Source organism: Hyperoodon ampullatus, assembly GCF_949752795.1.
Source record: "Hyperoodon ampullatus genome assembly, chromosome: 2".
NCBI lineage: Eukaryota > Metazoa > Chordata > Mammalia > Artiodactyla > Ziphiidae > Hyperoodon > Hyperoodon ampullatus.
The window spans coordinates 173,066,047-173,082,043 of record NC_136915.1 but is presented as its reverse complement, the minus strand read 5'-3'; the positions used below and the strand labels follow the sequence as shown (position 1 = coordinate 173,082,043).

Here is a 15,997-nt window from a genome sequence, read left to right as displayed (position 1 = left end):
GTGATACATAAAGCAGAAGACATTCTGTAATTATCCACCAGGTTGATATATGCTAGTAAATCATTGGATAGATTTGTGATCTTTCATAATCAAGCTTAAATTTAACCTAGAGTTGGGGAATTTGGTTTTTTTCACTCATATTTTAAGTGACCTAACCATGATATAAAAAGTGAATAAATGGCTTTATATAGTTACTAAATTTCTAAGTTATTAGAAAATTTCATAATATTGTTTGTTTATTCAGAACAGTACTTTTGACCTCTTTTGGGTCTTTGACCTCTTTGAAACTTTGGTGAAAGCTATAAACTTTTCCCCTCACAAAGTAGGCATACCCACAATTTTTAGTAAGATTACAAGGAGGTTTATAAATCACAAACCTCATCAGTCCCCACCTTACCAAGCCTTGCCATTTCTGGATGCCTTAGAGGCAAATTAAAAACCTCTGTTCAAGAGTGTATAGTGTTCAGCACCTCAGCTTAAAAAGCAAACTGTTGGTGATTGGTTGCCGCTGTGTTGGGCACCAGGAACATGAAATTCCTGTCTTTGAGGAACTTACTGTCTACCCTGACTGCCACTGGCTGGTAAATTGTGTACTTTACCTTCCAAACAAATTATAAGTCATATTACATTAGGTTTAAAGATACCCATCTTTTGCCAAAAAGAAAATTCCTAATGGTTCAGGCATTAAGAACAGTAGCTTTGCAGATTTCTTAGAAAATGGCACAAATCTGAGGCAGAAGGGAATTTTAAGATATACATGCTCAAAACTAGCTAAAATTTTTTTTATTTTTTGGTGATCTTAACTGCCTAATCAGATTTTCTTAAACTCAATTACGTGGCCCATTTATTTAGATTTAATTATGACAGTTTTCTGAAATGTTAGTAACTTTTGGAATGAAATTTTTCTTTAATCATTAAAATATTTAACATAGGAAATTCAAATAGGGAAGACACAATCACCGTGAGTACTATTTTTATTTTGTCTTTGTATCTGTTTTTATATGTACATAGATGTACAATTCTAATAGTATTTATAGTGTGTCCTTTGTTTTTAGCTTAACATCTAATAATAAGTATCTTCCTCTGTTATTATAGTTTTTACTTTTCTACTCTTGCCCTTATATCAAATGGTTGTACTGTAATTTCATAACCATTTCCATATGTTACCACCATGGTTAAGTTCAACCGAGGGTGACCAACTCTTCCAGTTTGAGCCCCGCAAATATTACATCCCAGGAAACCTCTCAGTCTCTAAGCCACGGAACTGGTCTTGCTTGTTCGCTATTGTATTCTTCGTGTCCAGCACACTACCTAGAGTGTAAGATACCCAGTAATTATTAAATGAATGAAGTTTTCACTGTTATAAATAATGCTATAATGAACACCTTCGTACATATAGCTTTTTCTTAATTTTTTTATTTTCACATAATTTCAGACTTACAGAAAAGTTGTAAGAATAGTTCAGAGAAATCCTAAATCTCTTCCTCACATTCTCCAAATATTAAAATCTTACTATGTTTGCTTTCTCCTTTTTCTCTTTGTGTTTCTGTATGTGATTTTTTTCTGAACTGTTATAAGAGCAAGTCACAGATAAGCCCTTTTCCCCTGAATACTTTACTGTCTATTTTTTAATAAACAAGAAATACAGGGGAAAAGGAAAAGTTCATCCTTACAGTTGAAAGCCAACTAATAAATGTGGAAGAAATGATGGAATTATATGAGTAATAAAAGATCCAGGCTATCTGTATCAATATGGACTCAGAAATCATTCTGTATTCAGTAGGTTAGAATCCTACTATCACTTTTTATTGTAATATTCAGATTGTCCCAGATTTAGCCAATGGGAACTACTTCAAGGTGGCTCCTGTGCCCTTTTGACATGTCCTTAGCATTCTTTGAGTGCTTCCTTATTTTTTAGCACACAAGATGTTCAGCTTCATCTTAAAGTTTCTCTGCCTCTGGCCTAGAATCAGCCTCCTTAAAATCCATGAGTTCATACTGATATCTCCAATTCCAATCCAGTATCCTATAGTTTGTTCTTTTCTATCCTAACCTCTTTCCATATTTTAACTCCCTTCTCAGTGAGTAACCTGGCTCCCATTATCAACAATAACAAGTTACTTAATTGTTCAATCCTGTAGTGAAAAGAAAGTGGTTTCAAAATTGCTAACCCATGCCTCTGAAAAGAAAAGACCTACTAATTCAGTTCAGTTTAGAGTTCTTGTCTTAAGCCTAAAGGCATAAAGCCCAAATACTGTGTTCAAAAGTTATTTTGGTTAGTTCTTTTTATATCTTCTTCAGTGTAGTAACATTATTCATTTGAAATTCAGGTCAGTTTATTTGTTTTGTTTGTATTCAATGTTAGTGTTTCTCCTCGCATCCTTGTGATTTTTTTAAGAATATGAGATATTAACATGGTTTTAAAAGGTAAGACTATACAAAAAGTTCTCCTTGGGCTTCCCTGGTGGCACAGTGGTTGAGAGTCCGCCTGCCAATGCAGGGGACGTGGGTTCGTGTCCCGGTCTGGGAGGATCCCACATGCCGCGGAGTGGCTGGGCCTGTGAGCCATGGCCACTGGGCCTGCGCGTCCGGAGCCGGTACTCCACAACGGGAGAGGCCACAGTGGTCAGAGGCCCGCGTACCACAAAAAGAAAAAAAAAAAAGTTCTCCTCAAAAAAATGTCGTTCCCTTCTATCATAATTCTCTGTATCCTTTCCATCCCATTCCTATCTGTGCCCTTCCTGTGTTTCTTTTGAACTGTTGAGTAGAGATTTTTTTCTTTTTTAATTTACCCCTGTTTGTTACTTTAAAGGTATCATACTTAGGTGATCTTCTGCACTTCAGTTTTTTCACTAAACAAAATATCCTGACAATCACTCCACATTAGTTCATAGAAATCTTAATTATTCTGTTTCATTGTTGTAGACTACTCTATTATCTGGATGTTACAGTTTATTTAACCCCATTCCTGTTGTACGGACATTGAGTTTGTTTCCAGTATTTTGTAATTATAGACTATGCTTCAGGAATAACCTTGTGGATATGTATTTTTGTACTGTTGGAAATGTGTCTTGAGGGTAAATTTCGAGAAGTAGAATTGCTGGGTCAAAAGGTACACACCTATGTGTTGTTGGATACTGTTGTTTTGTTGGATACTATCAAATTGCCTTCCAAAAGGATTGTACTTATTTTCATTCCCACTAACAATACATGAGAGGGCCAGTTTCCCCATAGCCTCCGCAACAGAATGTTACACTTTTTAATTTTTACCAACATGATATGTTAGAAATTGTATCTCAGTGTACTTTAAATTTCAGTTTTCTAATCATGTGAAGTTGAACATCATTTCATATACTTAAGGGCTATTTTTCATCTTTTGTAACGGTGAAATAGATTTTGTTTCACCTTGATTGATAAATATTGCATAGACTAGAAATTCCAGCTGAGGGAAGTGGTAAGAGCAGACATTGTTGTCTTCTTTCCAAGCATATTAGTTTTCTGTTGGTGTGTAACAAATTACCACAAACTTAGTGGCCTAAACCAATACTCATTTACTATCCCATAGTTCTGTAGGTTGGAAGTTTAGGCATGGGTTAGAGCTGGGTCCTCTGCTCAGGGACTTACCAGGCTGAAATCAAGATGTTGGCTGGGGCTGTGACCTCCTATGACACCCAAGATCTTCCAGGTTCATTAGTTGGCAGAATTCTGCTCCTTGTGGTTGTAGGACTGAAGTCCCCATTTTTTTTGCTGGCTGTCAGCTAGATCACTCTCAGCTCCTACAGGCTAACCCCAAGTCCTAGCCTCATGACCTTCTCATGACATGGCAGTTTCTTCAAAGGCAACATGAGAATCTCTCTCCAGTCAGCTGCTATGGAGGGTCTTATGCAATATAAGGTAGTCAGTCCTCTCACCTTTGTCATATGATATAACCCAATTAAAGGAGTGGCTACCACATCTCCCGTCATATTCACAGATCTGCCTATACTCAAGAGAAGGGGATTATACATCTGGATTTTGATGTCTTCCTTTAAAGAGTTTTTGAGTTTGCTTTGGCGGGCAGATAGGTTACTACAGATCAGCTTGATCCTTTCAAGGCTTATTTTTTAAGCTTTATTAGATTGGCCCTAGAGTAGCCTTCACTAGTTTAAGGTGTGACCCTTCTGGGGTCTCTAATGAATGCCCAGATATTCAATAGTCTCTACTCTCTGTGTAGTTGGAACTGGACTATCTCCCTGTCCTGCATGAATTCCAAGGATCATTCAGTTTACAGCCTCCCTGCCTGGACTCATGGGGTTTCCCTGTGCATGTGCAATTTAGTATTCAACCAAAGATTCTAGGAAACCCCTATGCACATTTCTAGAGTTCTTTCTCTATTAGTTTCTTCCTTTCCAGTACTCTCTCCTGCAAATTCCAGCCATTTCAGCATCCAGCGATGGTCTTTGTCTCCTGAAATCATTGAAATTGCTGTATTCTACTTAGTTTCCTCTTCTGGTGCAGCAATTTAGAAAGTGCTTCCAAATAAAGTCCAGGCGATTATAGGGCTCACATCATTTGTTTCCTTTTCTTCAGAGATCACAGCCCTGTGCTGCCTATTTTCTCATATCTAAAACATTTTCTCATATATTTCTCTATTCTTGTTATAGTGTAAGGGTAAGTTTGCTATCATTTACTCTTATGGTCAAAGGCAGAAGTCTCTAAAAATGTTAAATTAATGATCAGCACTTATAGGTATAGATGATCTTATTTGCAAAGCAGAACTAGAGACACAGACGTAGAGAACAAATGTATGGATACCAAGGGGGAAGGAAGGGGGTGATATGAATTGGGAGAGTGGGATTGACATATATACACTATTGATACTATGTATAAAATAGGTAACTAATGAGAACCTACTGTATAGCACAGAGAACTCTCCTCGATGCTCTATGGTGACCTAAATGAGAAGGAAATCCAAAGAGGAGGGGATATGTGTATACGTATAGCTGATTCACTTTGTTGTACAGTGGAAACTAACACAACATTGTAAAGCAACTATACGCCAATAAAATTTTTTTAATAAATTTAAAAAAATAAAATAAAATTATATACACACAAAAAGTAAGTTACAAAGTGAAAAATGTTTAGATCAGAAGCAAATAAGTTTCAATGCTTGATAAATCTAAATTAAGAGAAAAAAATAATCAGCATTTATAATTGTAACAGACAAAGTCTAAGCTGACCCTCCCCCACCATGGTGTCTACCTGCTAGTGTTCATGCCTTTGTGTAATCCTTTCCCCTTGAGTGTGGGCTGAGCCTTTGGTTTGCTTCTCATCAATAAAATGTGGCAAAGGTGATAGGTTGTCACTCCATGATTATACTACATTTTGTAAGACTCCATCTTGTTCCCAGACTTACTCTAGAGACCCTCCTCACCAGTTTGATGAAGTAAGAAATAAACAACCATGTTAGGAAGCTCACAAATCAGGGTACTGAGGATGACCTCTAGGCGCTGAGGGTGGCCTTCAGCCAACAGCCAAAAAGAAGCTGGGCACTTAGTCTAGAGCAGCAAGCAAATTCTGCCAAATGATTTCTGCCAGCAACCCAAGTGAGCCTGGCAACATATTCTTCCCCAGTCATGCTTCCAGGATGGAACTGTGTGGCTGACCCCTTGATTGTGGCCTTGCGGAGGACCAGCTAGACTGTGCCTGCACACCTGACCCACAGAAACTGTGAGATAGTAAATGTGTGGGGGTTATTTTTCCTTTTTATTTATTTTTTAAATAAATCTTTATTGGAGTGTAATTGCTTCACAATACTGTATTAGTTTCTGTTGTACAACAAAGTTGAATCAATTGTTTCATGCTGCTAAGTTTGTAGTACTTTGTTAAATAGCGATAGAAAATGAATACCATAACGTTACATTTGTATAAATATCGTTCAGGGACAGTTCATATGATTAGGGTGAAAAATGTAATCTTATGACACTTAAACCTTGCTCCTTGAAAGAGAAGTTTACAATAGTCAGTGTCAAATGGATTTTCTTTTCTTCCTCTTGTCAGCAGTTGCTGAAAATCATACCTTGTTTTAATTTTTTTCCTATTTGGACCATAACTTTCTTATTATAGCCTCTTTTCCTCTGACATTTCTGTATTGCTTTTTTCTTTTTTCAGTTGACAGAAGTAGCATATTCTTTCACTCATATTATTTATGAAAGACATCCAGTATCTTAATCATACAGCTTATCTAATGCAATCTACTTTCTTCCTGAAGACTTTCTCCTTGGAATCCCTATAATTGCTTATTTTAACTTCTTTTCACTGTGTTCCTGAGTTAGATCCAATATTTCTGAGAGCCCATGTCTCCCTCTACCTTTGATTTCTTTTTGTTTTGCCTGGTGCACACTCTCAAGTAATTTTTTTCTGTATTTGAAAAGATTATGTGGGAGGGAAAATTTCCAATACATGCGTAACTGAAAAGTATTTTGCCCTCACAGTATTTGTAGTTTGTATAGTAATAGAATTTTAGGTACAAAATTACTTTTCCTTTGAACTTAGAAGGTATTGCTCTGTTGTATTTTAGTATTCAGTGTTGCCAATGAAAAGTCTGATTTCAGTCTAACTCCGATTTGTTCATCATTTGTCTTTCCCTCTGTAAACTTTAAGGATCTTTTTATCCTTTATCCTCTAGTGAAATTTCACTAGAAGGTGTCAAGGCATATGGGCCTTTTAAATTTGTCCTCCTTGGCCTTCAGTGGGCATTTTCAATTTGAATTAATGTCTTTCTTTAACTCTGGTAATTTGTCTTTCTTCCTTATTTCTGGAACGTATTTTAAAGACTTTAAACTCTCTAAATTGATCCTATATATCTCTAACTTTTCTCTTGTGTTTTTCATTTTTTAACTTTTTGTACTTCATTCTTGGAAATATATCCTGAATTTTATCTAACTGTTCCTGTGTTCTCATTTTTTATTGTTGTCATTTGTATGTTTTTCCAAAATCATATTTTTAATTTCTAAGAATGTTTCTTTGTTCTGATTCCACCTTTTTATAGCAATCTATTTTTAATTTGCAGATACAGTACAAATTAGAATTGTATTTAAGTTGCTTCTTCTGGCCTCAATTCTGCTTATTTATTTGGTTCCATTTCTTTTGTTCTGTGGATTTTTTCATTGTCTGTTAATTTTTGATTATTTAGTCATACCGATGAATGCAAGGCCTTAGTACTTAATATCAGTAGCTTGTAAGGCTTTTTCTGCCCTTGTGTAGCTTCTGTTACTCAGCATCCTTTCCCCTGATTGGAAGGGAGCTGTGAGCTGTGACTGTGGGGAGGGAACTGCCAGACTTGGCTCAGGGCCTGTGGGTGGAAAGCAGACAGGCGGACCAGGCTCTGCCCTCACACCTTCCTCAAATGAGAGGGATACCAGTGCTTACACTAAAGTTCTTAACCTTCCATGCTCAGATTTTTATTTTCTTTGAAGAGTAGTAGGTGACATTAGTTAATGCTTAGATGATAAGTCTGGTGGCGGGGGGGAAAGTCCCACTGACAGAGCTGGTGTGTGAACAGTCTGGTCACCCTGTTCTCTGCCCTTGTTTCCTACTCCTGCCTTGGTATTGACAACACGGAGCTTGAAATCCCCTCAGGGCTCCATTGGGGTAAATAATTCCCACCTCTATCGTAGTCTTCTACTGTGCCCTTCTGGACTATGGTTGGTTTCTCTACCACCCAATTTTAACCTCTTTCTCATTTCTGCAAATATATCAAATTCTCAAGTTCTCTGAAATCTCACTCCCAGAGCTCTCACTCCCCTTTTTATTACTTTACCATCTTTTGGGACAGCATTTTAGAAATGAAGGAATAAACATACCCTTAGTCTGCCCTCTTCTGAGAGAAATGTTGTGTGATTGCCATGGTCATTTTTATTTTCCCAGTATCTGACATAGTGCTTGGTACATAATAGGTCCTTGGTAAAACTTTTCTATTTTTAAATTTTTTTTAATCTTTTTTTATTATAGTATAGTTTATTTACAATGTTGTCCCAATCTGCTGTACAGCAAAATGACTCAGTTATACACATAGAGACATGCTTTTTTATATTCTTTTTCATTATGGTTTATCACAGGATATTCAATATAGTTCCCTGTGCTCTACATTAGGACCTTGTTGTTTATCCATCCTAAATGTAATAGTTTGCATCTACCAATCCCAAACTCCCAGTCCATCCCTCTCCCTCCCCCCTCCCCCTCAGCAACCACAAATCTGTTCTCTGTGTCTATGAGTCAGTTTCTGTTTTGTAGATAGGTTCATTTGTGCCAAATTTTAGATTCCACATGTAAGTGATATCATATGGTATTTGTATTTCTCTTTCTGACTTACTTCACTTAGTATGGTAATTTCTAGTTACATCCATGTTGCTGCAAATTGCGTTATTTCATTCTTTTTTATGGCTAAGTAGTATTCTATTGTATATATGTACCACGTCTTTATCCAGTCATCTGTCAATGGACATTTAGGTTGTTTCCATGTTTTAGCTATTGTGAACAGTGCTGCTATCTATGAACATAGGGGTGCATGCATGTATCTTTTTTTTTTTTTTTGCCTGCATTGGGTCCTTGTTGCTGCACGCGGGCTCTCTAGTTGGAGTGAGCAGGGGCCACTCCTCATTGCGGTGCGCAGGCTTCTCATTGCGGTGGCCTCTCTTGTGGAGCATGGGCTCTAGGTGTGCGGGCCTCAGCAGTTGTGGAACGTGGGCTCAGTAGTTGTGGCTCATGGGCTCTAGAGCGCAGGCTCAGCAGCCGTGGTGCACAGGCTTAGTTGCTTCGCAGCATGCGGGATCCTCCCTGACCTGGGCTTGAACCCGAGTCCCTGCATTGGCAGGCGGACTCCCACCCACTGCGCCACCAGGGAAGCCTATGTATCTTTTTGAATTACAGTTTTCTCTAGGTATATTCCCAGGAGTGGATTGCTGGATCATATGGTATTTTAGTTTTCTGAGGAACCTCCATACTGTTTTCCATAGTGGCTGTACCTGGTAAACTTTTCTACAATAGAAAATGAATGATCATGACTGTACTGCTCCAGAAAGATATGTATTCTTCTGTGTCTTAAGAACTTGTAAAAATTCCACAGCCCTTAATAATCTCAACTAGGGCTTTCCTGGTGGCGCAGTGGTTGAGAGTCCACCTGTCAATGCAGGGGACACGGGTTCGTGCCCCGGTCCAGGAGGATCCCACATGCCGCGGAGTGGCTGGGCCCGTGAGCCATGGCCGCTGAGCCTGCGCGTCCGGAGCCTGTGCTCCACAACGGGAGAGGCCACAACAGTGAGAGGCCTGCGTACCGCAAAAAAAAAAAAAAAAAACTCAACTAAGCAAGCTCTGCCTCCAATTCTTTTTCCAAAGTAGTGTTTCATAATGAACTGTATGCAATCCCATAACCATTATCAGTCTCTCCCCATTCACTTCTCCCCTTACTTACTCTGTCTCTATGAATTTACCTGTCTCAGACATTTCATATAAATGGAATCATGTAATATATGACCCTCTGGGTCTGGCTTCTTCCATTTAGCATATTTCCAAGGTTTATCCATGTTGCAGAATATATTGGAACTTCATTCCTTTTCATAGTTGAGTGATATTTCATTCCATGGATATACCATACTTTGTTTATTATTCCGGAGTTGATGGACATTTGAGTTGCTTCCAGTTTGGGTCCATTTTGTTTTTTTTTTTTTTTTTTTTGCGGTACGCGGGCCTCTCACTGTTGTGGCCTCTCCCGTTGCGGAGCACAGGCTCCGGACGCGCAGGCTCAGCAGCCATGGCTCACGGGCCCAGCCGCTCCGCGGCATGTGGGATCTTCCCGGATCGGGGCACGAACCCGTGTCCCCTGCATCGGCAGGCGGACTCTCAACCACTGCGCCACCAGGGAAGCCCTGGGTCCATTTTGAATGCTGTTGCTATGAGTATGCATGTATCAATACAAGTATTTTTTTTTTGTATCTTTATTGGAGTATAATTGCTTTACAATGTTGTGTTAGTTTCTGCTGTACAACAAAGTGAATCAGCTATACATATACATATATCCCCATATCCCCTCCCTCTGGAGCCTCCCTCCCACCCTCCCTATCCCGCCCCTCTAGGTCATCACAAAGCTCAATACAAGTTTTTATGTGGTTATGTGTTTTCAGTTCTCTTGGGTATATATTTAGGAATGGAATTGCTACCTCATGCAGCATTCTGGAATATTATGAACAAGTTTTTGCCCCCCAAAATTAGGCAACTTAGGTGAAATGGACAAATTTTGAGACTCAAATTACCAAAACTGACTCAAAAAGAAATAGAAAACCTTTAAAAGACCTAAAACAAGTAAAGTAAGTGAATCAAAAAGAAATGCCTGGACTCGGAGGGCTTTAGCAGTGAACTCTTATCAGATATTTCACAAAGAAATAAGAATTAACCTTTAGCAGTCTCTTCCAGAAGATAGAGGAGGAGGAACAACTCATTGTATGAAGTCAATATTACCTTGATTCTAAAGCCAGACAGAGTTATCACAAGAAAAAGATTATGAACCCATATCCCTCATGAAAATGCACACAAAAATCCTCAACAAAATCTTAGCAAATCAAATCCAGCAACATATAAAAAAGATTATACATTATGACCAAGGGGTTATCCCAGGAATGAAAGTTGATTTAATAACTGAACATAAATTAATGTAGTACACCATAGTAATAGAAGAAAGGACCAAAACCTCATGATCATCTCACTAGATATAGAAAAAGCATTTGACAAAATCTAACACCCATTCATGATAAAAACCTAGAATAGAAGGGGACTTCCTAACCTGATAAAGAGCATCTACTAAAAAACCTACAGGTAACAGCATACTAAACGGAGAAAGACTGAATGCTTTCCCCCGCTAAGACTGGGAATAAAGCAAGAATGTTTGCTCTAGCAGACTTCTAATTAGCATTTTAGTAGAGGTTATAGTCAGCTTAATAATGGAAAAAAATTTTAAACATCCAATTTGGAAGGGGAGAAGTTAAAACTGTCTTTGTTTTCATTATCCTATATGTATAAGATTCTCAAGGAATTCACACACCAAAAAGCCTACTAGAACTAGTAATGAATTCAGTGTTGTTGCAAGGTACAAAATAAATATACTCTCTCAATGAACTCACCAGAAAAATGAATGGAGAGATATTCCATTTGTAAATCATATATCTGATAAAGGAATTATATCTAGAACATATAAAGAATTCTTAAAATTCAATAGTAAGAATACAGGTGACTTAGTATTGTAAAGGGGCAAAAGATTTTAAATATACATTATACCAAAGAAGATATAGGAATGACTAATAAGCACATGAAAAGATGTTCAACATTATTGCTCAGCAGAATGCTATTACTGTTTAGCTACAGAGATGACTACTGCAGAATCTTGTTTTAATCCTAAAGAACAATCATTACATTGTTCAAACAGACAGAAGCTTATACTATAAAATGTAGTACATTCATAGTAATTTTAAATTACCTTTACGATCTAAGAAGCTGTCCTGCATAGGAGCTTTGTATGTTTTTCATGTGTAACATATTATAAATTTACCTTTTGAATATAATAAATGTTTTCATATAAAAAAATAAAAATAAAATCATAATGAGATACTACTTCATACTCAATAGAATGGCTATAATCAAGAAGACCAAAAATAATAAGTTTTGGCAAGGATGTGGAGAAACTAAAACCTTCATGCATCGCTGGTGGGAATGTAAAATGATACAGCCACTTTGGAAGACACTTCGGCATTGTCTTTAAACTTTAAACATAAAATTACCATCCTATCCGACATTTCCCCCAAGAGAAATGAAAACATTTCCACAAAAACTTTGACACAAATTATCATAACAGCATTATTCATAATAATAAAAAGCTGGAGAGACTTCCGTGGTGGTGCAGTGGTTAAGAATCTGCCTGCCAATGCAGGGGACATGGGTTCGAGCCCTGGTCCAGGAAGATCCCACATGCCGCGGAGCAACTAAGCCCGTGCACCACAACTACTGAGCCTGTGCTCTAGAGCCCGCAAGCCACAGCTACTGAGCCCGTGTACCGCAACTACTGAGGCCCGCGCACCTAGAGCCTGTGCTCCAGAACAAGAGAGGCCACTGCAGTAAGAAGCCCATGCCCGCAACGAAGAGTAGCCCCCACTCGCCGCAACTAGAGAAAGCCTGAGCAATGAAGACCCAATACAGGCAAAAATTAATTAATTAATTAACTAACTAATTTTTTTTAAAAAACAAAAAACTGGAAACAAACCATTGCCCATCAATTGATGAATGAATTAAAGACCATGTGGTCTATCCGTGTAGTGTAACACTCTTCAGCCAGAAGGGAGTATTGGTTCATGCTACAACATGGATAAACCTTGAAAGCAGTATGCTAACTGAAGAAAGCTAGATGCAAAAGAGTACAAATTGTATGATTCCATTTATGTGTCATGTCTGGGAAAGGTAAATCTACAGATGCAAAAAGCAGGTGACTGGAGGCTGTAGGTGGGAACAGGTGTGACTGCAAATAGGCACAAGGGATCTTTTTTAGTCATAAACTAGATTGAGGTGGTGGCTGTACCACTCTGTCAATATATTAAAAATCATTGAATTTTACACTTAAATTGGGTGAATTTTATGGCATACAGATTGTACCTCACTAAATCTATTTTTTAAAAAGGATGAGGTGGGTGCTCACTTTGGCAGCACATACACTAAAATTTGAACGATATAGAGAAAGGGATTAGCAGATACAAGCTACTATATGTAAGATAGATAAACAACAAGGATTTACTGTCTAGCCCAGGGAACTATGTTCAATATCTTGTAATAAACTATAATGGAAAAGAATCTGGAAAAGAATATATATATATACACACACATACAACTAAATCACTTTGCTGTACACCTGAAACTAACACAGTACTGTAAATCAACTATACTTCAATAATTAAAAAAAATTTTTTTCAATTAAAAAGGATGAGGTGGGAAACAAGATGTGCCACACACTGTATTCTTGCACGTAACTTCCTACTAACCTTGTGAGGTGGTGATGGCGTCTAATTCTGTTGTTGAGGACGCTAAAGCTCAGCCCGCATCACTTCCCTGATCAAAGTTGCCCAAGTAATTAAGTTGCCAAGAATATAGATAAAAGATATATATTGATTAAGAGGTGATTCACTGGGAGAATTCATTTGAAGACCCCATTATTATACTCTAGTGCTCGTATGACATTCATATTGAAGACACCTGGAATGTGGTTGGAGGATAACAACCAGAAAGAGCTACTTTGAATGGTTTCTGGAGTCATCATCTCCTAGCCCAGGTTAAATTCACTGATGAAATTATTGGGATTTTCTTTGTATATATGCGGGATTTTAAGAAAGTGATACCGAATGGTCTGAAAATGGCAGTGGAGAGTGAAGAAAAGGCTACTTTAAGCCTTTGACCTCAAGTTCATTTCAGAAGTTTGAAAAGAAAGTAGTGCCTGTAAGTGAAATCAGGTTAGATAAGCTGAAAAATTGGTGAAGAAAAGATTGAAATTATATTGAAATTTACTAGCAGTAGAAGAGAAGTGAGAGAAGATATATACCTTTCTGTAGAACAGGGGGCAGGTCTTAGGAAAAGAGTATCAAAGTGAAAAAGTATGTATGAATCTGCCAAACACAGGACCCAACACAGCATCAATAGCTCAGTGATGTAAACTGGTCTGATAGATTTAGAACTGAATAATGAAACTGTAATTAATAATATCCACAAAGATGTAATTGTACTTTGGAACAGCAGCATTAAAGAGGGAATCATCTTATTTATATTTTTGAGAGGGACAGACAAAGGAGTAAATCCTCCCTTTTCACTTAACAGTAAGAAAGATATGTTTACCTGATTAATTCAGAGCCCACATAGCCCTTTTGTGTAGCATGATAGGAGATGGGAAAAGTAGAGTCAGTACTGAAATAGATGGTGTCTAATTTTCTCCCAGCTCTGCAATATGTGGAAGAAACATTTCCTTAACAGTTAAAATGAGAGATGAATTCTAGGTGTTCTTAGTATAGACCAGAAGAAGGCATCAAAATAGATTTTAAAAGAACAAAACTGCCTGAATTTTTAATGCGGCTATTATGAGAGAAGAGAATCTTCTACAGCTTAGCGTTAGATTTTATCACAAAGAAAGTTCTTTTATATAGATCTTTTTTCCAATATGTTTATAGGTTTGAAATACTTATTTTGATTGGTCTGTTCTTCTTTCATCTCTGAAGTCTTTTATACCTCATAGAAGTATTATATTGAAATTTTATAGATGTTTTTGGTCTTTTTCAGTTCTCTATCTTGAGAAAATACCACTTAGGTTCTGCTATACACATATATGTGGTTGATTATATCCTAAAACATAGTGACTTTCTCTAAATGAAGTTCCAACTAGTTTAGGCAGCTGATTTTTTTGTATGTAGCATTTACTGATTACTGAAGTAAGAGGGCCTGTTCTATACTTTGATGATGTTAGATAGCATCAAAATTACAGCTCATTGGGAATAGTTGGCATCTTCTTTATTTATCCTATGCCTTATCAGTTATTTCTGCTTTAGGCAAAGGGATTTGATATTCTTTTTTTTTTTTTTTTGCGGTACGCGGGCCTCTCACTGTTGTGGCCTCTCCTGTTGTGGAGCACAGGCTCCGGACGCGCAGGCTCAGCGGCCATGGCTCACGGGCCCAGCTGCTCCGCGGCATGTGGGGTCTTCCCGGACCGGGGCACGAACCCGTGTCCCCTGCATCGTCAGGCGGACTCTCAACCACTGCACCACCAGGGAAGCCTGACTTGATATTCTTTAAGTAATACTAGGCCTAACTTCTAGAGATATTTTAGACCTGTGCCATACAATATGGTAAGCAGTAGCCTCATGGCTTATGCATGCAAGATGTGGCTAGTTCAAATTGAGATTTGCTTTTCAAAGCTTAGTATGAAAAAACTCATTAAATTTTTAAAATATTGATTTTATGTTGAAATATATTTGGGATATACTGGGTTAAATAGAGCATAATATTAAAACTAATTTCACCTGTTTCTTTTTACTATTTTCAATGGGACTACTAGAAAATTTAATTACATATGTACTGTATTTCTGTTGGACAATATTGATCTATAATAGTAAACCATTTCAGTGAACGTGTTTTAGCTGTCAGTGATATTTTTAATGTCAGTTAGTTATTTGTATTTAAATGTTTGTTCTCCTTACAACAAAAAGAAATTTTGGCATTTTGATTTTTTTTTAGGCCTCTCAAAGAACAATTTTCTAGATCTTCATTTTTCATACTAAATTTTATGAGAATCATAATATCATTGTATGTTGTTGTTTCCTCAAATAAGAAAATGTTGGGAATTCTCTGGTGGTCCAGTGGTTAGGACTTGGTGCTTTCACTGCTGGGGCCCCGGGTTCGATCCCTGATTGGGGAACTAAGATCCCACAAGGTGTGTGGCACAGCCAAAAAAAAAAGAAGAAAATGTTTACCATAATAGACTTTTTGAGAGCTGATTTTCACTACCCAATAGCCACTTAAATTTTTTAATGCAAAGAAGGCATCTGACCCTCAGAATGGGAGAAAATATTTGCAAACGAATCAACGGACAAAGGATTAATCTCCAAAATATATAAACAACTCATGCAGCTCAATATTTAAAAAACAAACAACCCAATCCAAAAATGGGCAGAAGACCTAAACAGACATTTCTCCAAAGAAGACATACAGATGGCCAAGAAGCACATGAAAAGCTGTTCAACATCACTAATTATTAGAGAAATGTAAATCAAAACTACAATGAGGTATCACCTCACACCAGTTAGAATAGGCAGCATCAGAAAATCTACAAAGAACAAATGCTGGAGAGGATGTGGAGAAAAGGGACCCCTCTTGCACTGTTGGTGGGAATGTAAATTGATACAGCCACTATGGAAAACAGTATGGAGGTTCCTTAAAAAACTAA

The 15,997-nt window shown here is 37.6% G+C and overlaps 1 protein-coding gene across 5 annotated transcripts in view; it reads left to right on the top strand.

Annotated features, from left to right (window-relative positions):
* POU2F1 (POU class 2 homeobox 1) overlaps window positions 1-15,997 on the top strand; it is a gene marked incomplete at its 5' end in the record, with an annotated part of 173,465 nt that overhangs the window by 150,751 nt on the left and 6,717 nt on the right. For 2 of the 5 annotated variants that reach the window (XM_079726335.1, XM_079726337.1), the window contains one exon: window positions 12,516-12,534. The exons of the other annotated variants lie outside the window; for them this stretch is intronic. In XM_079726335.1, the coding sequence (XP_079582461.1) occupies window positions 12,516-12,534 (19 nt within the window). The remainder of the gene's footprint in view (window positions 1-12,515; window positions 12,535-15,997) is intronic. 5 annotated transcript variants of the gene reach the window in all.